The following is a 26,527-nucleotide window of genomic DNA, read 5'->3' as shown; positions in this document are numbered from 1 at the left end:
GCCTGGAGTGTTGTCAGAGCAAACCAAAAGTGAAGGCCGGGCAAAACGGGTGAATGGCAAATCAAGCCAAGAAGGCAGCCCAAGACAAGAAACGAAGGGCAAAAGTGAGAGGAGAAACCGGGACGGAGCTAAGACTAATAATAAACTTCAGTGGCAACCCCCCACCACCCCTTCAGAGTGGAGTAAGAATCAAGATGTGGCAGATCCAGTTTCACTTCACTTTCCCCCTAGCACCTCCTTAACCTCGCCTATGTGTTTTGCCACACCTGTCCTTCTCGACATAGCCCGCACAGCCCAAACACGCGGCGCATGCTCTCTTTACAGGCCGTTTATTTGGAAGGTCACGTTCCACATGAAAGGATGCTGCGGTTACATATAACAACAAAACTGAACACTTGCGAGGCAAAATGTTGATTTAAAGGCTACAGTCAGTCCACGTAAACATCTTATTTCAATCCGATGCTAACACAAATGGGAGAAGTCGCTTAACAGCAGGAATAAAACAGCAACAGAGTGAACCATCAATGAGAAGTTAAAAACTTAAAAACAGGAGTAAAACTTTCGCAACTAAACAGTGAATGTTTAGTTTCACAGCAACAGGGACTCCTCCTCAAAGTTGGGACCAGGAGTGATCAAGATGTCCCCATAAGGCGTGTCCTGCTCCACGCACAGCTTCCTGGATGACAGAAGACCTACAACACACACAAAAATACTGTCAGCCTTCAAAGCTAATTTGTGCAGATTGCAGCGCCCTCTAGAGGCTTAATAAGTAAAGTAGATTTCCATCTATTTATTTAGTTATTATACTGGATATTATATATGATTATTTATTAGGATTGTGGCCCTGACAGTTATATCACCACATTGTTACATTACCTTTTCATTTTTTTCTATGTGTTAAAAAGACCACATATGAAACACAGGAAGTGAATAAATGTACACCAACAGATGTGAAACGGACGGGGGTAGGATTAAATAAGCTTTGCTTCTTCCTACTCCTTTTGGACATGTGGAACTGCTAATTCTAATATGTGATGTTTTCCATTGTAACTGGTTTGCATGTTCAAATAAAATTAAACAATTACCACGAAGGTGTTATGATTTGGTTGCTTGACCTCACTTCCTGTTTGTAACCTCTATTTTGTGTTTCAATGTTTTGTTTTTTTTTAATATTATTATTATGTCTTCTTTTCTTTGTTTATACGGGCCTGAAATATATCATTACGTCTAGAAAGCATTACCACTTAAGACTCACCGGCCATATCATTAGGTACACCTGTCCTCATCCAATTCAATCTAACACAACACAATAACACATAAAACATAAACTTCATCAGAAAAAATCTGCCTCTACAAACATAATAATGCCACAAAAATATTCATTATGCTCTTGGCAACAACATCAACAGCTCAAGTTGTACACCACAATAATACGGCTTGTTATTGCGTTATATTCGCTAGTCTTTCTTTTAGGTGTCTTACCAAGCAGCTTTTGAAAAACGTTGCTGACAGTTCTGCGGTCGGCCTCCAGAGGCAGGAGAGTGTGAAAAAGAGTTGCACGCTCCTGCCGCTCCTCCAGCCTTGACAACAACCTGGACATGCCAAACATGTGCACACTGTTGTTCCCACACAGCACAGCTTTAAGAGGCGGGCCATGACTCTTTACCCAACAGACTTTGATGCTCTCCCCAGCTCCTCCACCTCGGGTATGTCCGGCAGAGTGGAGATAGATTTGGACCTGGCAGGACACATCAGTGCTTTAACTTGAGTGTGTCTTCGTACAGTATGCATTTTCACACATCTATCTGCTTCATACTCACACATCTTGGTCTGCTGGGTACACGGGGGAGACCTCTCGAGAGACCTCCTGCTGGGCGGACACCTCCAGCGAACCAGGGCCTTGAAACATGCACACGTGCACATACACACAGACCCACGCACACACACACACACACACACACACACACACACACACAGTACATAATGTCAACACTGGATGAAACAAGCAATGAAAACATACTCTACTTTTTATAACAACCTGCTGTTCATTTTCTCTCGAAGATTAGAATCACCATGAGAGCTAAAGTGCTAACATTACACTCACATTTGAACTCATCTATACCAAACACGTACTTAAAAATTTTTTTAAACTCTGACACTCACTCCCAAAGTCTTTTACTTTTTTGCACGAGAGGCAAAAAGAGGCGATGATGCAAGTGCACAATAAAAGAGGTATTAACTTTTCATGTAATTTTAAGCCATAAGAACGGCCACAAGGTGTCACAAGTGCATTTGATAAGATGGCTCTTTCACATGTATGAACATGCTCGGCAGCAAGGAGGATGTGCGAGAGCGTGGAGGAGTGTATGTAGCGTGCAGAAGGTTACACATTGTAGGGAAATTCTAATGCATGCACTTTAGTTCCAAATGTGAAAACTACAAATAGTTGATGGTGTTATATTTGTAAATAAATTGTTATTTCGATGTAAAACAACCCTTTTTTGTGTTGGTTATGTGGTGGTATAGTTGTTTAGATATTTGAGCTGTCACAAAAGCAAAATATTTGTGTCAAAGTGAATGTTTTGAAATGTATCTTTTCATAAAAAGCTGGTTTTCTTCCTTTTTTAGTTGGGAACTGATATTTTCCTGAATCCTACCTATGTTCTACTGTTAATTACTAAAGAACGGAAAAAGGTAGAAGCAAACTTTTTCTTTCCTGTTTATATAGCCATAGAACACAATAATCTGTGTGCCTTGAAAGATCAGTCCAAATCGTCTAAAATGGCTGCTGATGAAGGGGTTGGATTTTAAAAAATGGCTGGGATTGAATGAGTTAAGAGCAACATCATGCTAGGTTAGCATATTCGCTGAAGAAAAACAAAATGATCAAACTTACAGCTCTCACATCTGTAGCTGACTGACAGAAGGTTGGCAGAGCTCCAGACTTTATTTTAAAATGTGTCAAAGCCTGCCTTAAAAAAACAAACAAAAATGTACCAAGCCATCCTCCCTGGGTGGTGGGCGTGTACACGGGGAGGGTTAGTTGTAATATTTTGTCCATGAGGAAGGAGGCTTTTCCTTCAAGACGTCATGTAAGCAAGCGTTCTCTCAAAAGTGGAGCAAACGAGTGACGGAGCCGGCACATTTTTCTCAGCAGGGGGCAGGGGGGTCCAAACGTTTCTCACAGAGGGCTGCATACTGAAAGATCAAAAGATGCAGGGGGCAACTTTGATATTTTTAGATATATTTTTCTAGTGAGTCTTTTTCCCTATAATGACCCTTTAAATCCCAGGGAATAACATTTCACAAGTAAGACCTTTGATCGTACTTGGCCCACCGACTGCATGATTTGGCAGCATCATTTGTGGAAAACACTGTAATCCTGTGCACAGTTCATTCATTCATACGTCTATGGGGTAGTGGGAATGTAAAAAAAATGCAGAAATGGCAGCAGGCAGACGCGGTAGTTTGCTGATGTGAGATGTTGCTTACAGCCACATGGAGAAGCTAACTGCTGATGCTGTATCGATTAGTTCCACGACAGATACGTGTTCATTCCATGACAGGAGATATGTGATTGGCAGTATTGGTATCGGCTGATATCGAAATCGGATTTTCAGAGTTGGACAATATCATCCATCCATTTTCTATACCGCTTCTTCCTCATTAGGGTCGCGGGGGGCATGCTGGAGCCTATCCCAGCTGACTTTGGGCGGGGTACACCCTGGACTGGTCGCCAGCCAATCGCAGGGCACATATAGACAACCATTCACACTCACATTCATACCTATGGTGTCGTCAATTAACCTCACCTGCATGTTTTTGGAGGAAGTACCCGGAGTACCCGGAGAAAACCCACGGGGAGAACATGCAAACTCCACACAGAAATGCCCAGGGGAGAATCGAACCCAGGTCTTCCCGATCTCCAAGCTGTTACTGTGTTGGCCAACGTGCTAACCACTAGACCTGGACAATATCAGTATATTGAATATCGGCAAAAAAGCCAATATCGGACAGCCCTAATTTTTTTCAATTTTGTAAAAAATCTAAGAAAATTCTTACTTATTTCAGGACAAAGCTTTGTGTAATTATTAATTATCAGTATCAACATTTCAGTTTTCACATTCTGGCTTTTTGCTGTATTTTTGTTGTTTTTTTGGTTTCACTGTATTTCTACATTGTGCCGCGGGCCAATAAAAAAAACAGCCACGGGCCACACTTACAAAACGGCCACTGTTACAACATACTTAAAAATGGTCGTGAGCTTTGGGTAGTGACCAAAAGGACAAGATCGTGGGTACAAGCGGCCAAAATTTCTCCGTAGGGTGGCAGGGCTCTCCCTTAGAGATAAGGTGAGAAGCACTGTTATCCGGGAGGAACTCAGAAGAGAACTGCTGCTCCTCCGCATTGAAAGGAGCCAGATGAGGCGGCTCGGGCATCTGGTCAGAATGCCTCCCGGATGCCTCCCTGGGGAGGTGTTCAGGACACGCCTCAACATGTAGGAGGCCTGGGGAAGATCCAGGACACGTTGGAGAGACCATGTCTCTCAACTGGCCTGAGAACGCCTCAGGATCCACCAGGAGGAGCTGGATGAAGTAGCCAAAGAGAGGGAAATCTGGGCTTCCCTGCTTAGGTTGCTGCCTCCACGACTTCATCTCGGATAAGCAGTTAATGATGGATGGATGGATCAAACATAATCAAAACATCATAATAGGGAAGCCAGCGTCTTTATATTGGATGTATAGCCATCATCATTTACATAAATAACAGGTTTTCTTCCAATATACCCGTGAACCACGGCTTCTCGCCATAATTGATACAGCCATTTAATTTTGGACACACGTCTCACTCCCCCACCCCTCCATAACCTCCTGCTTGCTTGACAATGTCTTTCCCCTCTGATTTCGGATCAACGTTTGCAAAATGTGATTTTCTCTTGCATCGGCAAGCCATCAAAGAACTGGCCGAGGAGGCGGAGAAAGGCAGCTTCTGCCTGTGGCAGGGGGTGGTAGGGAGAGATCTCTACCATCGCTCCACCACCAGGAGATGTACTGGGGTTAAAGGAGCGAAACATCGATGACTGGTGGTCCCCAGTTGATGACCCGCTTAGGCCCATAGGTGTCACACCTGCATAAAAGGCACTGGTGGAGGTGGGTCAGGCAGAAATGCCCAGCAGGCAGACCATCGGCGTGTACCATTTGAGGAGATGAATAAAGTATCATCTATCTAACAGAGTGAGCGAGTGATGTTCAAACTGCGAAGTGGCGAGGGACAACTGTACATAAATAACAATAAAATAAACAAATGTGCAAATAATACTGAAAATATTGACCAAAAATATGGCAATTTGCAGAGTAGCAAATGCTGAATGGCGAATATGTGGGGATGCACTGTATATTATTCGTTATGGTGCATGTTATCATAAACTATCATTTCCACCTGCAGTTTGCAGACGTTGCACCTGGTTGTTTTCATTCCTGAAGGCCTCCCCTGACCAAACCGACACACACCTTTCCCCCCGTAGAGCGGCACACCACCAAAGCTGACAACAATTTAACAATTGACCCTGTTACAAATACTGTAAGTTTGTCCCAGAGAGTCTAATATCGATACCTGAAATATCAATCATGTCCAATTCTGCTGCACCTGTGGGGACCTGCAAATACAGACATAACTTATCATCATTCTTGTCCTCCAAATAAGGCAGGACCACCCCCCACCCCCACCTCCTCTCAAACCCCCATGGGGCGTACCTCAGGCCTTGGCAATTCCTTCTCTGCCAACAGCTCGCGCTCTCGATCGCGCTCAGAATCACTGGACTCGGCTCCTCCCTCTCTGGGACGTAGCTCAGTGGCAGCGACGGGTGTGATGGTGGCGGCCTGTTTCCATAGCGACAGCAGCTCTTCGGGCAGGACTGGAAGCGGGGGGAGTGGGGGGGAGAAATAGCTCAGTGGTTTATTTTTGTAAAGGTTACTGAGGTCAGCTTTGAAAGAGCAGCAGGTCTGTCAGGACGGGAGAGGAGCGAGGAAAGACAAGAATCGGAGTGAAGACTATTCAAATGCAATATTGTATGAACTTCAATAGGATACAAACTGTGGCAGCATGCTCTGGGTACGTGAGGCGCAAACTCTTCAGTTCAAACAAATGCAGAACACTTGAAACACCAGCTATTGGAAGTGTCAACATACATGTCAAGCACACAAGTCAGGAGTTGCTGAGACATGTTTGACATGTTGAATTGTCTCTGTGTAAAAATGTGAACCATGAGCATCACCTCAGAGGGTTTCAACGTAAAGAAAAAAAGCTCCCAGTCATTACTTTCTATTGCATTCTTCATCACATGATGACATGGTTGCCACAAAATACACAGTGGTATTGTTTTAGCGCAGTGCCCCCTGAGGTTGCACAAATCATAATTAAGACATTTTCAGCAAAAATATGCCTCAAATGGTTGAAAGAAATGTGCTTTATCTTTGACTTTGCAAGACACTCTGGCTCAGATTAATTCCCCACCAAGTTATGTCAATTCAAAGCAGTGACTTGTTATCAACGTGAAGGCAAAGTGTATTGCTGTTTTTACATTTTACAGTGGTTATCTTCTTCTTACACTTAAACGCTTGTCCAGAGTGTGGCCTGGGGGAAATGTGCGGCCCACAGCATGTTTTTATCCATCTGTCTTCTGCGCCGCTTGTCCTCATTAGAGTCACGGGTGAGCTGGAGTCTAGCCTAGCTGACTTCGGGTAAGAGGCAGGGTACTGGTCACCACCCAATGGCAGAGCACAAACCCACATTCACACATATAATAATAATAATAATAATAATAATAATAATAATAATAATAATGGATTACATTTTTATAATACTTTTCAAGGCACCCAAAGCGCTTCACAATGAAGTGAACCCATTATTCATTCACTCCTCAGTCACACACTATTGGTGGCGATATGGACCTTAGCATGTATATTATTATAGCATATTTTTGGGCTGTATCACGACATGACTATACAATTCAATTCAGCGGAGTCTTGTACAAAAAGCTACAAACCTTAAAGCATGTAATTAAATTAAAAGTAAGTTTACCTATGGGACTGTGGAGCGAGTGTCCAAAGCAAGCCAGTCTATTCCAGTTGTTGAGGGTAGCTGCTTTCACAACATTAGATCCACTGGCAGTAGTTACACACACTTGTTTCTTCTCATCTAAGTCCCATTCCTGGAGAAGCTCCTTCAATTCACTTGCCAAGTTTTCACCTGTGTGTTCCTCCGGAAAAAAACTTGTCTGGAGACAGGACGACTTCAAAGTCCAGTCGCTGGTTATGTAGCGGATTGTGAGGCTAATATATTGTTGAGTGCCTCAGGTACTCCACATGCCTGGACTACATATGCTCCATCAAACTTCAACGTTTACCAACACTTTCTTTGTCTACAGTGTCCGCTTCTCCTCCGCCTTCAGCCATGTTCATTTTCTCTCTTTTGGGGTAGTCTGACAGAAACATGGCTGTCAATTTGCCAAACATTCATTCACATTCATACACAAGTGTGGGCAGCATCTGATCTCTGGATGACCTGCTCTACCTCCTGAGCCACTGCCACCCTGGATATTGACAGTTTAGAGTATCCAATTAGCCCAACATGCATATTTTTTTTATGGAAACTGGAGCACCTGGAGAAAAAAATCTTCTGACTGTGCGGCCAACACCATGGAGCCTTGCATAGTTTTTAACATTTGGAGACCCTTAGTCACAATTGGTCTAAGTCTTCAGTAACTCCATGCAAACACAACTCCATGGCTTCCTGACACCGTATCTTGTCATGTTTGTTTAGAAAATAAAGACAACAGTAAATCTTCACAAACATATACACGATTCACAAAGAGCTCGGGACGGCGGGTGAAATCCCAGGACGGGCCCACTGTCAACATAACAGGACTTACATGTGTTGTCAGAATACTGTGAGACTTTGAAAGGGGGTTTCTTTCAAGGCTATGCTTGCGACTAGTCTTAACATCCATCCATCCATCCATTTTCTATACCGCTTCTCCTCTTTATAGGGTCGTGGGGGTATGCTGGAGTCTATCCCAGCTGACTTTGGGTGACAGGCAGGGTATAGCCAGCCAATCGCCAGCCAATGGCAGGGCACATATAGACAAACAATCATTCACAATAACATTCATACCTATGGACAATTTAGAGTCGCCAATTAACCTAACCTAATTTTGGAATGTGGGAGGAAGCCGGAGTACCCGGAGAAAACATACGTACGGGGAGAACATGCAAACTCCACACAGAAACGCCCAAGGGACAATCAAACCCATGTCTTCCCGATCTCCAGACTGTGACTGTGTTGGCCATCATGCTAACCACTAGACCACCGTGCAGCCCAAGTCTTAACATTTGTCTTATAATTGTAACCTAGCGGTATAATGCCGTTGAATCTCAGAAAAATAAGCTTTCCAATGTCATATGCCAAGGCACACAAATAGCAGGCGGTGTAAAAGCCATGACAATATAGTGGGCCCTCCGAACGCTAAGGGGTTCAAAGAACAGAGCTCAGAACAGAGTAGTGTCATACTGACCATTACAAGGAGCACCAAGTAGCTCTCCAGCAGATTTCCTCCTCTGCGACAAAGGCGGGAGGAGCGTCGGGGCCTTGGTCTCCATCAGAGGGTCCCTGATCTGCCTCTGCATGGTCTCCTGGGAGATCTGCGTCTCCGGGTCGAAGAAAATCAGCTGCCTGCTGCTCCTCCGCTTTGGCACCCTGACCCCTGAGAGGGGTGCAGCCTGGAATTGGAAGAATATCCTAAGTGCAACATAGTACTAATCAGACACTAATAGATATGTACATACATATGAAGGATTTCTAACGCTGCTGCCATTAAGCGCCATAAAACTTAGCAGTGAACCAATAAGAATTCCCTTTGAAAGGTCAAAGCTGTGAGATGGTGACACCGAGCTGAAACGCCAAAGAGAACTTTGTTAACACATCACAGTATAACATAGTCATTCCCATGTAAAAGACATCAAAACAATGACTGCAAGTTAGAAAGTGCTTTGATGTGACATATTAACACATGGGCAGAGGTGGGCGCAAGTCTGTTCTGCAAGTCTTCAATCTCAAGTCATCAAAAACGTGCAAGTCCAAGTCCGAAGTCATGAGCTTGAAATTTTTGCATCCTTACAAGTTATTTACACTGTAAAATGCCATTTTAACAATGTAACAGTCGATTACATTTGACACATACAATTCATTAATTTTGAATTGTTTTTGTTTTTAAAATAAGGCCAGTGTGACAAGACTTAGGCTGAATCCCAGTTACACCCTTTATCTCAGCCATTGCCCCTTGGTTTTGCATGCTCACGAGAATCAAGTGGTGTCCCAGTTCTCCTTAAATCATTCAATCTCAGCCATTTTTCAAAAGACACCCCTTCAGTAGCGGCCATTTTACACCATTTAGACTGGTCTTTCAAGGCACACAGAATATTGTGTTCTGTGGTTATATAAACATGGAACCTACCAAAAGACACATTAGACTCTTATCTTAAATCAGAAAGTTTCTAGCTTTTTCCGTTCTTTAGTAATCAGCACTAGAACATAGGTAAGTTTCAGGAAAATATCAGTTCCCGACTAAAAAAGTCAGAAAACCAAGCATAACTTTCACTTTAACATAACTATTTTTGCTTTTGTGACAGCTCAAATATCTAAAAAACTATACCAACGTAAACAACATTTTACATAAAAATAAGAATTTATTTACAAATATAAGACCATGAACTATTTACAATTTTCACATGTGGAACTGAACTATAGTATTTTATTAACACACATAGTTAATAAAATACATAGTTAATAAAATAATGGCCCATATTTCCAAAATTGATATCCCTTTACATAAAATTTGATGTAGTTATCATAGTTGCGTATCAAATCGTTTATCACAAAGAGATTTACATCCATATGTATTATAGATAAACACTTTTTTCTATGTGTGATTAATTATGAGTTAACTATGGGTGAAATGTGATTAATCACAATTAAATATTTTAATTGATAGACTGCTCTAATTTACAATGGAGTTAATTGTTGTATCGCATCAATTATGCATATGTGTCATTCCTGCAGCTGAAGGCAGCACACCAGAAAAGCACATTGGCATAACCCTCTGCTACACCACACAGCACTCCAGGACAATTCAAAAGCTGCAATTCCAGTACGGAAAAGTAAAATGCAACAAATTGGCATTCTAGACTTTTACTTGCTTTTTACGACAGAATCTGAGAACAACAAAAAGAATCTGATAGAACAACAAAAATCCTGAGTTTCTTCTACAGATGCACTATGGAAAGTGTCCTTACAGCCTCTATCACTGTTTGGTTCGGTAACTGTACAACACGAGATAGGAAGGCACTCCAGCGGGTGATCAAGACCTCACAGAACATTGTTGGGGCAGCCCTCCCCTCACTGCAAGACATTTATAAAACTAGAGTCCTACGAAGAACACACAACCTCATCAAGGACAGCACACATCCACAACACTCATTATTCACACTCCTACCGTCAGGCAGACGCTACAGGAGTTTGAAGTCCAGGACCACAAGGCTGGCTAACAGCTTTTACCCACAGGCCATCAGGCTTCTCAACGAAGCACTCACACACTCATAGCACTATATATTTATTTATTTATGTATTTATTTGTATTAATGTATCTTCTGTTGTTGCTTAATTTATTGGTATTTATGTTTCAGATGTTCTTATTCATTTTCTTGTGTTTTTCTTTCTTTTTTTGGGAGAATGAACAGAACAAGAATTTCATTGCATAGCAGAACTGCCTGTTTTACAGTGCATATGACGATAAAAAAACTCTCTCTTGAATCTTGAAAAAGTATCTGAGAGAGAACAACAACGACAAGAGGAAACCAAGGCCAAAACAGTGAGGTTTTTCAAACTTGAAATAATGGTTAAGGTTTATACTTGGACTGTCAATCAAAAATATTTAATCTGGTTAAAATATTTAATCGTAATTAATTCCATGGGGTCCATAGTTAACTCATAATTAATAGCAATTAATTGCAGATAGAAAAAAGGTTGTGTCAATAACAAGTGTACCTTTGAAGGATCATGTTGAATACACCTATCAACATGAGACTAGAGAATGTTTGCTTTATCCATCCATCCATCCATCCATCCATCCATCCATCCATCCATCCATCCATCCATCCATCCATCCATCTCCTTCTGCTTATCTGAGGTTGGGTCGCACGGGCAGCAGCCTAAGCAGGGAAGCCCAGACTTCCCTCTCCCCAGCTACTTCGTCCAGCTCCTCCCGGTGGCGTTCCCTGGCCAGTTGAGAGACATAGCCTTTGCAATGTGTCCTGGGTCTTCCCGAGGCCTGCAACCAGTCGGACGTGCCCTGAACACCTCCCCAGGGAGGCGTCCGGGAGGCATCGTGACCAGATGTCAGATGCCTGAGCCACCTCATCTGGCTCCTCTTAATTTGGAGGAGCAGCAGTTGTACTCCAAGCTTCACCCTGATGACTCTCACCTTATTGCTAAGGTGAGAGCCAGCCACCCTATGGAGAAAACTCATTTCAGCCGCTTGTACCCACAATCTTGTCCTTTCAGGCACTCCCCAAAGCTCATGACCATTGGTGAGGGTAGGAACGTAGATCGACCGGTAAATTGAGAGCTTTGCCTTTCGGCTTAGCTCCCTCTTCACCACAACAGACCAATGCTGACTCGACTTCCCTGCAGACACCGCACCAATACGGCTGTCGATCACGCATTCATCCTTCCCTCACTCGTGCACAAGACCCAGAGGTACTTCAACTCCTCCACTTGGGGCAAGATCACATCCCCGACCCGGAGATGGCACTTCACCGTTTTTCCGAGCGAGAACCATGGACTCAGACTTGGAGGTGCTGATTGTCATCCCAGCGACTTCACACTCGATGGCGAACTGATCCAGTCAGAGTTGAAGGTCAGGGCTCGATGAAGCCAGCAGGACCACATCATCTGCAAAAAGCAGAGACCCAATCCTGCAGCCACCAACCAGAATCCCCCAATGTCCACGTGACTCTGCAGAGTCGTCTAAACCAAGACACGCCCACAGCACGTAGGGCCTTAATGAACTCCTGGCGGATCTCATCCACCCCCGGGGCCACACCGCGGAGTCCCTAGGCGCTGCTTCTTTATTGGAAAACGTCGGTGTTGGTGGGATTGAGGTCTTAAAAGTATTCCTTCCACTAGTCCACAACATCTGGAGTCGAGATCAGCAGCATACCATCCCCACCATACACGGTGTTGACCATGCACTGCTTCCTCCTCCTCAGACGGTGGTCTAGGATGTCCTTGAGGCCGTTCTCCAAGGCATCTCTGAATTCCACCTACGTCCGAGTTTTTGCCTCAGTGACCGCAGACTGCGTGGCCTGCCGGTAACCGTCAGCTTCCTCCAGAGTCTCATGGGCCAAAAAGGCCCGATAGGATTCCTTCTTCAGTTTGACGGAATCTCTCACCACTGGTGTCCACCAACGGGTTCTGGCATTACTACCACGACAGACATCAACCACCTTACGGCCACACCGATTCGCCGCCCTGACAATGGAGGCACGAAACATGGCCCACTTGGACTCAATGCCCACAGCTTCCCTCGGAACATAGTCAAAGCTCTCCCAGAGGTGGGAATTGAAACTCCTTCTGACAGAGGACAGACCCTTACAATACGTTTGGGCCTGCCAGGTCTGAACGGCATCCTCCCCCACCATTGGAGCCAACTCACCACCAGGTAACGATCAGTTGACAGCGCCGCCCCTCTCTTTACCCGAGTGTCCAAAACATGTGGCCGCAAGTCTGACGACATGACCACAAAGTCAATCATTGAACTGCAGCCCAGAGTGTCCTGGTGCCAGATGCACGTGGACACATTTATGCTTGAATATGGTGTTTGTTATGGACAATCTAGCACAAGCACAAAAGTCCAATAACAAAACACCGCTCGGGTTCACATCAGGGGGGGCGTTCATCCCAATCACGCCTCTCCAGGTCTCACTGTCGTTGCCAATGTGAGCGGCAAAGTCCCCCAGCAGAACGAGGATATTCTGAACTTCTGTTCGGCACATAAGCACAAAGAACAGTCTGGACAGGAAACTACCCTCCCGTTCACCGGGTTAAAGTCCACCGTACAGGCCCTGAGCAACAAGAATTGCCACATCTGCCCGTCACCTCTCACTGCTGGCAATGCCAGAGTGGAATAAAGACCAACCCCTCTCAAGAGGACTGGTTCCAGAGCCCTTGCCATGCATCAAGGTGAGTCCTACAATATCTAGCCAAGACTTCTCCACCTCATGCACCAGCTCAGGCTCCTTCACCACCAGAGAGGTGACATTCCATGTGCCAAGAGCTAGCTTCTGCAAATGAGGATCGGACGGCCAAGGCTCTCGCCTTCAGCCGCCACCCAGCTCACTCTGCACCCGACCCCTTTGAGCCCTCCCACAAGAGGTAAGCTCATGGGAGCCTGTTCATGCTATGCTCGGCCGGACCCCAGGGGTGCGGGCCCGGCCACCAGACGCTCGCTCGCTTGCCATCATGCCCCACCTCCAGGCCTGGCTCCCGGTGACCCAGTGAGGGAAATCTTGGTCCAACGTTGTGTCTCTTCATTGGGGTCTGTTGAGCCACTCTTTGTCTGGTCCCTGCCCCAGGACCTGTTTGTCATGGGTAACCCTATCAGGGGCATAAAAGCCCTCGACAACTTAGCTGCTAGGATCATTGGGACACGCAAACTCCACCATGATAAGAAGGAACTCCTTAGGAAGGAGCTTTGCTTTATGTACATTTTGGTTTTTATACATTGTTTTTTAACAGTTCAACACAAAAAGGATCTCAATGAATGAAAAACAAACATTATGTACAACAGGGGTCACCAACATGGTGCCCGCGGGCACCAGGTAGTCCCCCACAACCACATGAGGTGCCCGCAAGCCTGCTTTTCATTCAGGTTTTCAGTTAATAATGAAAGAACAGTAGAAAGAAATGCATTCTGAAATACAAAATGTGAGTTGTGGACACCAGCATTTTGTTCATGTTCTGGTAAAACAAGCATATTCGCTTTGTTTGGGTTTAAAATAAGCTCTGAAAATAAATGTTACAAAAATGAGTAGCTCTTGGCCATTTTCATTTAGTAAAAGTAGCTCTCACAAGGAAAAACGTTGGTGACCCCTGATGTACAACAAGTAAGTAAGCTATCCATCACTCAAATATTCTCTTCAAGCAAATCATCAAAAAATATATAATTGTGACTAACATTACAATAAAAGGTTTGCAAAAACACCAAAGTAAAATGAAAACGAGGGGTTAGAAAAATAAATATTGACAACTTACAAAAAAAATAGAGTGCTGGAGAGGAGTCAGTCATTTATAGAACTAGGACTGTGCCCATATACTGTAATGCCGTCAAGATATAGCTTACAGTATACAGTAGACGCCCCTACAATGTAAACAATCCGTTCCGAGAATCTTTATGTTATAGGGTTTTTATGTTATACGAAACGTAAAATACATGTAAATAGCCTAATTCGTTCCAAGATCTTCCCAAACTCACCCCTTTGGCACTTCAAAATATTCAAAGTCCACCAAATATGGTGTGAAAATATAAGAAAACGTTAGCATAAACATAGTAGAGTAACATTCCAATATAAAATAAGGTAATAAATAAGATTACTGTAAATGAATAAAACTGAAAAACAAAAACAATCCTACCGTTCACGAGATGTCTTGATCAGGAGCACAAGTGGAGGCAGGAAGGAGGAGGAGGACTAGCCTGAGTCGAAACGCGACTCAAAGAGTCTAAGAGTCAGCTGGTCTCACAGACAAACGCACACGCACTACACGATAATGCTGTGTGCAAAACTTTATAATTTGTAACTTAACTTAATTGTTTAAGTTAGTTTCAGGGGGACTACGAAGAGGAAGGAGTTTGAAGGGACAAGCCTGTCTCTCACACAAACTCACGTACGTGCTGTATAACTCAGTCAATGAGATGATAGCGTAGGCGGTGCCCCGATAATCAGCCAATGAGATGAGAGTGGAGGCGGTTCCCCCGAAAATCAACCAATGAGATGAGAGTAGAAGTGGTGCCCCGAAAATCAGCCAATGACAGCGTGATGCGTCAGAAGGCGTCACCAAGTGTTTGTCTGAACTTGCACCGACTTGAGGCATTCATAAAGTTGATTGAAAAAAAAAAGACTTGCACTGACTTGACGCTTTATGTTATATGGACTTTCTTCTGTAATACGATGCAAAAACTTACATAAACTCTTTATGTTCAGTGGAATTTATGTAAAAGGAGGTTTATGTTATGCAAGGTACTACTGTACTTTACTTTCAAACACCCACACACACACACACACACACACACACACACACACACCCACACACACACGCACACACTATCCCACTTTTCTCTGCGAAGTATGACACCACAGCATGCAACTTTTATTCTGTCATCTTTGACAAACACGGTAGTGCAAACACCTAAGATAATAAATTGGGTTGGGCATCATTTGAATTTGAACAACTCCGCTTCTGATTCCTCGTTTTGTTCCTAACAATTCTCGATTCGGATGCTTTTTAGAGGAAGGGTCATAAAGGTTTGCATGGTTTAAACGAGGCTGCTAACCAGAATTGTTTTTGGATGAAATGTCCATGAATTGTTGAATGATATTAACTTTTTTATCAACTTTATTATGAATTTCTTACACAGCTATTTTCAACCAGTATATAAATATCTAAGTATTCAACTTGAATATAAATTTTATGAAGTTTCTGAAGGCAGGAAGTGTGTTGTGTGGGTTGAGAAGATCCCTTGCACAAGACGTAGCCGTAGCTCCCTCCTGTATTTACACCGAACTTCCACATCAGCTAGCATCCTGAAACCTTGGATGACATTGGCACGGGACAGACATCATTTACTGCTTGACTTTCCTGATTCTGACTGCTATACGGAAGTCCGACATAGTGCATCAAAGACGAGGTACTCTTGTTATCGTTACACCATGAATGTGTGAACATTAATCATGTTGATCGTGCACCCTACTTTGCATGATATCATTGTGTTGCAAATGTTGCACTCAGCCAACTGCTCTTTTTTCATGAAATTAAGCCAAACTTAATAGCCACTTCTTTGCTGGTGCTCACTGGCTTTTCATAGGGCCCTTCCCTGGTTTATAGCATTGTTAAAACAGCAACTGTGTTCAGTCACTGTGAACCTGAGTACAATGGTAGTTTACGTTCACAGTAGAGAAGTTCCAACTATGGCTGGTGCCCCTCGGGTTCCTACCTCGGTCTTGGCACTTCTGGCTGCAGTTGTTGCCATTGGGGACAGGACAGGGGTGGAGACTACTGGGGTCAGCTCATCTTCAATGGGTGGAGGTATTCCTCTGGGTTCGTCCTGTGAGAGCAAGGTGGCATCCTGGCTGGAAGCTGTCATTGGCTGCAATCTAAACCAAGATCAGTGGTCAATGTATGAGTGTGTGCGTGTGTCCCCTCGTGATCAAGCTTTTGGCTTTACTCAAAAGTGGGTTGTGTTGGCTCTCTGTCCATCTCTCGCCCCCTCGGTGGTGCCCTCTCTCGCTCCACCTCTGCTTCTGCAGGAGCCACCCCACGTCTGTCCATATCTGTATTTACAAAAGAAAAAGAAACAACAGACAAGAAGTCAGTGTAACATCTTTTTGAGTGTCTCCTGTCATGGAGGAAAGGTAGCTCACCCCCCAGGAAGTCGTCGGGTTGGGCCATCAGCAGTTCGAGTGTAGTTGCAACGTCGCCTGCTAGGTCTGGACCTTCAAACTGCCAACGAGGAAGCTGTGTTTTAACACGTCCAAACTTACCCACAGAGAAGCTTTGGGATCAATAAAGAAAAACTAGCTTTGGGCCGTACATGGTCCCCATGTTAAACCATCAGCGAATGTACATATGCTTCTGTAGGTGCTGCTGTTTTGGTTAGCAACAGAGTTAGCAATGCGACCTACAGTAACGTAAACAAAAGACACATATAGAATCTCACTGGAAGGGATAAGACGACAAAAATGAAAGTTGGATATACTTTTGAGTAGCCAGTGTACAGCTTGTACATCAGTATAGATTTACTACCCACTGAATATACCGCAACACACAGCCATGACTGTCTAGCAATGTGTCGCGGGCAACACAAGTGAGCGCGGTGGAACCCGTTTAAGTCGACATCCCACGAATTGGCTCACTCACATCAACATAAGTGGCTGTTGTAAACAAAACTCGTCATTACTTGCGCATTTACTTGACATTCCCCAGAGATATCTACTAAAGAATATCTTAACCTATGGCAGTTTTTTTTTACATGACTCTCATCCATTTATGCAAGTGGGGTCATTTTGATAGTTGCAGAAGGGGGGATGAACGGCTGAAGAGACTACCACAAAAGAAGGAAGGACATTTTGTCCTATACTGAAGCTTGGAAGAGGCAGTTCCTTTCCTGCTGCTTTGGCAGCTTTCATTGATTATGACTAGGCCGGTCACGATAATACATTTTGCTGGATGATAATTGTCCTCCCTAATTGGGATAAGCCGCATAGAAAAAGAATGGAAGGATAGTTGTCCTACAGAATTTATTGTGGATAATCGATATGATTGACAAAATTTTTGGAGACCATTTTTTCATTAATTATATGGCATAATAATGCGAGTACAGTGTTCTCTCACTACATCGCAGTTCACCTTTTGCAAATTTGCAGTTTTTTTAAAATGCAATTTTGCATATTGTTTTTAACAGGGTATGAAAACGCATTGTGCTCTACGTCCTTGTGGTGTATTAGTGGTGTTTAATGGGTCCGTTTTAGTATTTACTACTGCTACCAGAAGAGGGTGTTGTATACTCATATGAGGGTTGAAGTTGAGTTGAGTTGCAGCTTCACCTCGTCTCATGTTTATGTGCCTGTACGAGCATATTAGGAACCCACAATAGGCAATATGTCACGTTCCGCAGGGCAGGAGCGAGCGCCTCCTGTGTTGCGCTCTTATTTTGGCGGGCTGTACTTCCTGCTGGGAGGAAGCAGCAGCCGCTTTACTCCTGGTTGCCGCGCAGCTGCGGACAATTACTAGTGGCTGTTAAAAGGCCAGCACCGTCGCACGTGCGGCGCTGGTTCATTGTTGATGTTGCCATTGTTCCTCCTCTCCGTATTGGTACTGTCACCTGAAAGGCACTTAATTGGACTACCTGAAACCCTGTATTCAGAGAGCCTTTTCCTCTGTCGCCTTCAGCCCCTTCTCCACCCTTCTAGAGACGTCTGGGATCCGTCCCTTGAGGGTGGGGCTATGGTCGGCTGTGCCTTCCCAGCCCCACAGCTGCCTCCGGATTCCGCCGCAACTTTTTCCTCGGCCGAGAGTAAGCCCTCTTCCGCCACGGCTCCTCCTCCTCCTCCGGCCGAGAGCAAGCCTTCGTCCTCCGCGACTCCTCCTCCGGCCGAGAGCAAGCCGTCGTCCTCCGCGGTTCCTCCTCCTCCGGCCGAGAGCAAGCCTTCGTCCGCCGCGGCTCGAGAGCAAGCTGTCACCCAGACCCGGCCGCTCCACTGGCCTCCCACTCCGCCACTGCATCTGCCACTTTCGCCGGCTGCACCGTCGCCCCCTGACACGCTGGCGGTGGGGATGCCGGTCCGGCTTTGCCGTTCGTCCCGTGGTGGGGGGTGGGCAAGCCCGGCGACACTTCACCGATCCTCCCTCCACACGCCCTGGACTTCTCTGACTTTTGGAACGTCTGGCACCCAGACTACCTGAAACCCTGTATTCACAGAGCCTTTTCCTCTGTCGCCTTTTGTTTATCTCTGCACCTGTGCAATTAAAATAATTTTATTTTCACTCCACCGCCTCCTCTCTGCATACCGGGGGTCAAGCCTCCGACAGCCAAACCAGATCGTAACAGAATAGTCGCTAAATATAGAGCCACAACAGTCCCTATTGGCCAAGGGAGAACCCGTCCATTGTGCTCTGCGTCCTGATTGGCTGTGTGAACTGCTTGCTAACCGCCAATAAACTATAGAAGAAGAAGCTAACCAGCTAAATGAATCTTGGGTTCAAGGAGTAGGACGAGGAAGATGATGACGGCCGGAGCAATATGTTTAACAAGGATACAAAAACACTACAGCTGAACAGTGCCAGACGAGGCACGGTCAGAACAGTGGATACGCATGAGTTACCTAATAATTTATTGTGTCCAACCTAGTAGATTAAGCATTAAAATGAAAACAAAATTTGAACTTTGAGTGTTTAAACAAGAGAAAAATGTGATAAAACGTTAATGCTTGTGAATAAAGTGTATGGTGAGGGGGTTTTACAGCCTTAAAACATGCATAATAATTGCTACTTCGTGGATTTCACTTATTGCTGGCTACTTTGGGAAGCTATCCTCCGCGATAAAAGAGGGAACACTGTACATCATATCAAAAGCAATAAACTTTAATTTCTTTAAGTACTTTAAGAGTACTTAACATTGTAATTGGAATGTCAAGAGCTTTTACATAAAATAAATTAAACAACATAATAAATTAAACAAACAAAAAAGACAAAAAAAAACAGTTAAAATAACTGTGTCCCTTTTAGCAAAAATTGCACTTAGATAAAAATCACTGAATAGACCCTGTCTGTTATGAAAAAAAAAAAACACTCCAATAAAAAGCACACATAACAATTAATAAATAAAATGGAATATCAAGTCTCTCTAAAGAAAATTGCACTTGAATAATTGACAAACATTGTGTATTATTCCTTAACAGGAGGCTTAACATGTAGCGAACGACGCTGTCTGTGAGCGTGCACCATTTTTCGCTGTTGTTTATATTTACTTTGCCAACCAAACATCTCAGTAAGCGCTTGACTGTCGGGTGAAGGCCCTGCTGCACCTCCAGCGGTAGTTTTTGGAGGGCCACACGGTGACCGAGTGGTCAGCATGTTGGCCACAGTCAGGAGATCGGGAAGTTCGAATCTCCGCTTGGGCATCTCTGTCTGGAGTTTGCATGTTCTTGTGGGTTTTCTCCGGGTACTCCGGTTTCCTCCCGCATTCCAAAAACATGCATGTTCGGTTAATTGGCGACTCTCAATTGTCCAAAGGTAAGAAAGTGAGAGTGAATGGTTGTTTGTCTATATGTGCCCTGGCTAGCGAACAGTCCAAAGTCGCCCATAGTCAGCTGGGATAGGCTCGTGACCCTAATGAGGATAAGCAGCATAGAAAATGAATGGGAAAACAGGACAGGATGGTTGTGTTTGAGATGCCCTATCCCCTTCTTCGTCGTCACTACTTTCCGGCAAATGCCACATATCGGTTTCAGTGTTCATACACTCACCTTGTTAATTTTGTTTAAAACTGAAATATTGCTCATGATGCTAACCTGGCCCCTGTGTATCAACTCACTAGCAGCCACGCCTCCACCTACTGGTACAAAGAGGCTGAATGAATGAGAGGAGGGTTCATTCTCTCCATTCACTCCACTATAGAACCAACGCACACCAGACAGATGCAGAGTGAACCCTCTTGTCATCCAGCCTGTGTGGTCAAGAGAGAGGTGACATAACAGTGTTGACGTAAACAGATCCACTTTTCTTCGAAATGACACCTTTGGCTCTCAAGTTTTATGTCAACATAGACGTGTTGCTGACATAAATGGGGTCCGCCGTACAAAGTAGAAATGCCTCTTGATAACAGTCAAGCATGGTGGTGGCAGTGTCATGGTCTGGGGCCGTGTGAGTGCTGCCGCTACTGACGAGATGCGGTTCATGGAGGGGAAACATGAATTCCAACATGTTCGAACATGATAAGAAGCCCAAACACACCATCAGCATGGTGCCTGGCTGAGGAGGCTGAAATTAACACAAGTATCTATCCATAGTGGTACCACAAGTTCTTTTTTACCTGCAGGGTAAGAGGAGGTAAGGGCAGAGGGACAGAGCCCCTTGTGCAGGTGTAACTAGTGTTGAGACCAGTAAATGTGCTTCGTACCTGTGCGGCAGGGGCGGTGCCCAGCTCCGTCTCTCTCAGGGTGATTGTTTCTGGTGATGCAGTGATTCCTGGTAGATGACAAGAAGAAAACAGTGGCATTGCTTAATGAAAAGAACATCTGCAGGAGACCACGCAGCATCAGCAAACCACAGCAATCTGTCACTTACGTTGGCAACTTCTTGTAATGTGTAATCTTGTAATGTGAACGCACTTTTACCGCCGAGCCTTGAAACATGGATCGCTGCCTAACAAGGTCACTTCAGGTTTGAACACAGGATTTTGACTGCCACAAGGTTGGTTTGCTTGTCACCATGGCAACCTGCATTGACCATTAAGACTGCAGCGTCTACATCAGAGGTGTCCAAAGTGCGGCCTGGGGATGTTTTTTTTTTTATTGGCCCACGGCAAATTCTAAAAATATAATTTAACAAGAAAACTAAAAGAAAACGCAGCAATTTTACAAGAATAAAGTGTAACCATTTAGAGAAAAAAAGTTGCAATCTAACAAGAAAAAGTTGTAATTTTACAAGAATAAATATGAGAAAAAGTAACAATTTATGCAGTTTTTAGATTAAAACATTTCATTATTAAGGGAGAAAAAAATCCAAAGCTACATGGTCCTGTGTGAAAAAGTGCAGCAACAACTACAATCAAGCGTTTGTGATAACTTGCAATGAGTCTCTAACAGCGCTGAGGAGGAATTTTGCACAATTGTTGTCATTCAGCCACATTGGAGGCTTTTCCAGCATGAAGCGCCTTTTTAACGCCTTCTTCTGGCAACATATGTAAGGCGCTCCGGAGTATAAGTGGCAGAGCCAGCCAAACCATGAAAAAAAGTGTGACTTATACTCTGGAAAATACGGTAATTATTAACAAATACACTTTTGGGCGCATTGTCTTTATGTTCATTAAACAAACACACACAAATAGTCTTTTAAGATAAAGTTGTTCAGTGACTGTTGAAAAAGTTAGTACATACCCCATGAACGTGATAGTCACTTCCCCGTGGGGCAAAAACGAGCTCCAAACTAACCGCATTGCTTGTTTGTTTAAAAAACAAAATTTCACCGTGGTAAAAAGTCACTTTGGAGTACGTAGACGAGAAGCTAGGCGGATGATTCTAGCTGGCTAGCTGCGGACAGCTAGACAAAGCGTGTAAAGAAATATGCAAGAGAAGTAAAACACCAAAAGGTTTGCTGGCATGGATTGGTGTAGTCTGTGTCAAGCTGTCAAATTGAAACCATTGGAGGTTTTGCAGACTAGTGTTGATTCTCTAGTGTTGGCAACGCTACGTGACACAGCACACATGCACGTTCATGTCACGTTTTTGTTGACATGAATCATCACGTTGGCGCCGCGCAGCGATCGGTTGTTGTGATGGGCTTTTAAAAGGCATTTATCGGCATATGCCGATTACGTGTTTTTTTACGCAAGTCGTCCGATACCAATTGGTGGCCGATCCACAAAATATCAATGCGGCCCCTGCAGCCTTTCATTTTTCACTATGTTGCTCTCACAGGGAAAAACGTTTGGACACCCCTGATCCACCTAAAGACAGAGTGGATGGAATTACTTAAATTGCTTGAATCACTTCCTCTAATCATGTTGCTTAATTATATTTGGGTTCAGCGCACATCCTGGCCTTTTTGTGCTGCTGCTGCGAGTAGGAGATTTTATGATTTATGATGTTGTCGTTCTATGGTCAGGACATGGGTTGGGGACTTGGCTAACCCAGGTTAAAACTTAATAAGATATAGGATATACAGTTATAAAATGTAATAAGAATAAGATGTATTATTGTTATTATTGCCTTTTGGTGCGGCCAAGGGGCGTGGTGTCAGTTCGTGAGGAGATGCCCTTTGCAGGTGAGCCTCTGCCATCTGAGAGGAGAAAAAAAAAAACGACACAATTGAAATCATTCCATGAATACCTTAGACGCATGTTACTGCAGATGACCGCTGCTGTCAGGATGCTTTCAGCACAGTGGGCGAGGCTACAACTTTTCCCATCACATTAAATCCCCGCTTTTCGCAGGAGTTACCTTCGGGGACCACAAAGCTAAAGGTAAAAAACATGAGTAGTTGTTACTGCCAAACTCCTCCAAATTCTGCTGCTAGCTTGACGTCCACATTTTCCTCCAATTTTGCATCAACGTTTGCAAAAAAAGTGCCTGGTTTTAGCTCCAGAACCCTTCCCTTCTCTCTTCAATTGCCATTGCTCACTCGCGCCACAATCCAGGTTCAGGCACTAAATATGCTTCACACACTTACTGTATTAAACACATTTCAAGTATAAAATGTATAGCTACTAGGGGTGTGACGAGATATCTCATTTGGAGAAAAGCAGTATGGTGAGAACGGGGCCGCCAGAAGCCAATCAGACTGTGAACTGTGGCATGGCTACTATGATTGATAATACAGTAATACGGAAGTGGGGGTGTGCAAGGCATTTTTGGACGTGCATGTTTAAGTTCGTTACACACACCTTGCAATGCAACATACCTTGGTCTTCCCAGCGTCAGCGTGTAAGCTGTGGCTGTTTTTTCTGTCAAAGTTGAACAGATGTCGTCGTGTTTATTGTCCAAGCAGAAGCGTGGTAATTACTGAAGCCAAGTACAGCAGCTCAGGGGTTATGTTTTTGCCGGTGTTTATTGGTTGGTTTGTTGGTCTGTTTGTGTTCAAAATAACTTGAAAAGTCCTGAATGGATTTGGATGAAATTTTCAGGAATTGTCAGAAATGGGATACGGAAGAACTGATTACATTTTAGGCGGTTTGGATCCTGGAATTTTTTAAAGAATTCTTTAATATTGTGAGATAGGACCATTTTCAGCATTTGTGTATATAACTACAAAAAAAATGGTCAGAGCACTTGTTCGGGACATTTAGCCTTCCCGGTACATTGCGCTATCATGCTAGCTGTTAGCATGCATGCATACTAGCATTTTGTGCTATTTCATGGGTAGACACATACTGCATATAAACACTTACAACTATCATGAACGTACCTCCATAAGTGCGGTGACACTCGCCGGTCTGTCATCCATCACACCAAATAACGGATCAGGCGCTCCTTCTGCGTCCTCCAGGTGAGACAGAGCATCCGGGAGGAGCAAAACTTGTCTAGGACGACACTTAAGTTACTCCATGGGAATTTTTTGTATAGGATCAGGAGCATTCACACTTACCTGCCCTGGTCGTCCATGTCGAGCTGTCGGGATTTCCTCTGCTTCAACAGCTGACTCAGGAAGGACTGAAGCTCCTCTGAGGAGGATAAGAGCAAGTTAGAGGACAGGAAGGTTCTGCAAGGTGTGTACAGTGGGGTGAAAAGGTGTTGACAACACAACTGAACACAAAATGCAGTTTTTAAATGAAACTTTTTATTATTAAGGGAGAATAAAATCAAAGCTACATGGCCTGCATTTTGTGTTCAGTTGTGTTGTCATTGACTAATATTAAAATTAGTTTGATGATCTGAAACATTTAAGTGTGACAAACATGCAAGAAAATAAGAAATCAGGAAGGGGCAAACACTTTGTCACACCACTGTATATGGTTGCTTACCCAGAAGAATGGCACACTGGCGGTGGAAGACCAGGATGATGCCATACTGCAGCTGGGAGGACAGGTAGAGGGAGAAGCGAGGGCGCGGAAGGCTGGGATGAGGAGGCGGGACCTGCTCCAGCAAGTAGTCCATGATGTCATCACTGTGAGGGCAACACCGGCATATTGACAAGAGTGGGTAGGCTACAGGAAGTATCGCAATATAAGACTTGTCCCTAGAAAACCTAAAACCTCAGACAGGTAGTCTTATACGGAGGGTCTAGCGATTCAGGTGGTGTCAAACACACAGAGCACACAGAGATGCGCTGGAAAAAAAGTCTCAAGGGTTGTTAGTTATAGGTGGGCCATACAGCAGATTTTGGTTTCGATCTAATACCACGTAAATGTTCTTAAGCTTAGTGAGGTTTTCAAGCTCATTCACGGATTTTGCCTTTTTGTTTTGTCTTTAAAACATTTTTCCAAACAGGGGTCTTGAAAAGAGGAGTTGTCTTACGGTAGATCAAGAAGGAACGTACCAGGTGCGTTTAACGTTGACTTTCAGGAACTCCCGGCGAGGGACCCTGATGCCCCCAGTGGCCACCAGCCTACGGTACATCAAGAGGGGAAACAGCTTGCTCCGTTAGCTCTTGCAGTAAAATTGCTCCACCTAAAGGAGAACTTGGTAAACTGCAGTTTCATCAACACAAACGAAAAGAAATTACCATCATCACACATGGTGATATAGGTAAGTAAAATAGATCTTGTATTGGATCTCAGGTGTACCTACTGTTGGCTCGTGTATTGCAGAGCATATCACTCAAATGACGTGATTCATGAATATTCAAGTTATTTTCTATGTTACATTATGTCTCGTAAACGACGTCTGGTGCAGTTTTCACACCCTAGAAACTGGTTTTGACTGAAATGAGGCATTGTTTTAAACAACTTCAAACTCAGCAGTGAATGACAGGGCAGCAGTGTAACGTTTCACCTCGCCATCCACTTTAAAACAGGGCTGGGCGATACTAAAAATCTCGATGTCGATCCAATACCAAATAACTACTAGGCTACTATCGCAGATACCAACAACTTATGTTTGAGGGCTTTTTTTTAAACGTTGAATGATTATGTGATTTTACCTCTAATTTGTTGTATGTACCAATATGAACAAGTTTTAAAAATGTCATGTTAGTATCAATCCGATACTGTTGCTATCCTTTTATAGATACTATCAATATGTGGATGATCCGATCACCTCTACTGTGCAGTTACCCGCATTTTTTCATCTATGCCTGTGCGCACCAACATATTAAATAAGGTCAAGTCTCAAAAATAGAGCTTAAAACACACATATGATCACACAAATACATTTATACCCAAAATACAGCAGATCTATATTAAAATAAACCACGTGCATTCGCGATTATGATTATGGTGATAGCAATATAATTACAGTCCCACAATTATACATATATTAACGTATTAGGTTGCATTAGCTCATAAATACATGCTAGTGAAGTTTTTCGTCTGATATTAAAAATACTTTATGGTAGATTAATTAAAAACAATTGATTAGTCACTACTCAATAGCTAGCTAACTTTTTAAAATAATGAATAAACATGGCCACTCTTCTTTTACTCACCAAATCGTTGAGAAACATCCAGTATGTCGCCGTAAAACAACCGGGTAGTAAAACATCTTGGTCAAATGTTCCAGAAAGTGAATCAAAACGGTAAAACTTCCTTCCGACGGTGAAAAGTTATATTTTTGTGAGGGGAAAGCTTCAAAAAGGAAAAAAAAGTTTAAGTATCAGGCTCTCTGATTGGTCCCTCTGACCAGGAGAAAACTAGCAAAATGTACGAAATAGCCATCAGAGAATTTTATGAGCAACATAAAAGCATAACACCATTTCTTTAACAACAAAGGTTATATGTTAAGATATATTTAAAAAATGATGACATAATTTATAGAGTAAATGT

At 43.7% G+C, this 26,527-nt stretch overlaps 1 protein-coding gene across 5 annotated transcripts; it reads right to left on the bottom strand.

The window, feature by feature from the left end:
* Nucleotides 1-2: 2 nt before the first annotated feature.
* LOC129185527 (meiotic recombination protein REC8 homolog) lies at nucleotides 3-26,446 on the bottom strand. 5 transcript variants are annotated; one of them, XM_054782717.1, is made up of 17 exons: nucleotides 26,191-26,446; nucleotides 25,084-25,214; nucleotides 24,569-24,711; nucleotides 24,193-24,268; nucleotides 24,013-24,127; nucleotides 22,818-22,887; nucleotides 21,008-21,075; nucleotides 16,752-16,845; nucleotides 16,556-16,661; nucleotides 16,325-16,484; nucleotides 8,573-8,777; nucleotides 5,754-5,914; nucleotides 5,614-5,656; nucleotides 1,821-1,899; nucleotides 1,667-1,738; nucleotides 1,483-1,592; nucleotides 8-692 (listed from the first exon to the last, which is right to left on the bottom strand). In XM_054782717.1, the coding sequence occupies exons 2-17, from the start codon at nucleotides 25,161-25,163 to the stop codon at nucleotides 589-591; spliced, it is 1,686 nt and encodes a 561-aa protein (XP_054638692.1). In that variant the 5' UTR covers nucleotides 25,164-25,214; nucleotides 26,191-26,446; the 3' UTR covers nucleotides 8-588. The 5 variants fall into 5 exon arrangements, with proteins under 5 accessions (XP_054638693.1, XP_054638692.1, XP_054638694.1 ...); XM_054782714.1 differs by having other exon boundaries at nucleotides 19-692; nucleotides 25,084-25,152; XM_054782716.1 differs by having other exon boundaries at nucleotides 25-692; nucleotides 16,752-16,830; nucleotides 25,084-25,152; nucleotides 26,191-26,445.
* Between the last annotated feature and the right edge of the window lie 81 nt (nucleotides 26,447-26,527).

This window comes from Dunckerocampus dactyliophorus, chromosome 7 (assembly GCF_027744805.1).
Source record: "Dunckerocampus dactyliophorus isolate RoL2022-P2 chromosome 7, RoL_Ddac_1.1, whole genome shotgun sequence".
NCBI lineage: Eukaryota > Metazoa > Chordata > Actinopteri > Syngnathiformes > Syngnathidae > Dunckerocampus > Dunckerocampus dactyliophorus.
This window is presented reverse-complemented; position numbering and strand designations above follow the sequence as displayed.

Excerpts from the sequence above, each read along its gene's own strand:
- LOC129185527 (XM_054782714.1), bottom strand. The coding sequence starts at position 26,246 with ATGTTTTACTACCCGGTTGTTTTACGGCGACATACTGGATGTTTCTCA. Across the intron at positions 25,153-26,190 it reads GGATGTTTCTCAACGATTTG|GCTGGTGGCCACTGGGGGCA; the intron begins GTGAGTAAAAGA and ends GATGTACCGTAG. Across the intron at positions 1,900-5,613 it reads GGACATGATTGATATTTCAG|GCCCTGGTTCGCTGGAGGTG; the intron begins GTATCGATATTA and ends GCATGTTTCAAG.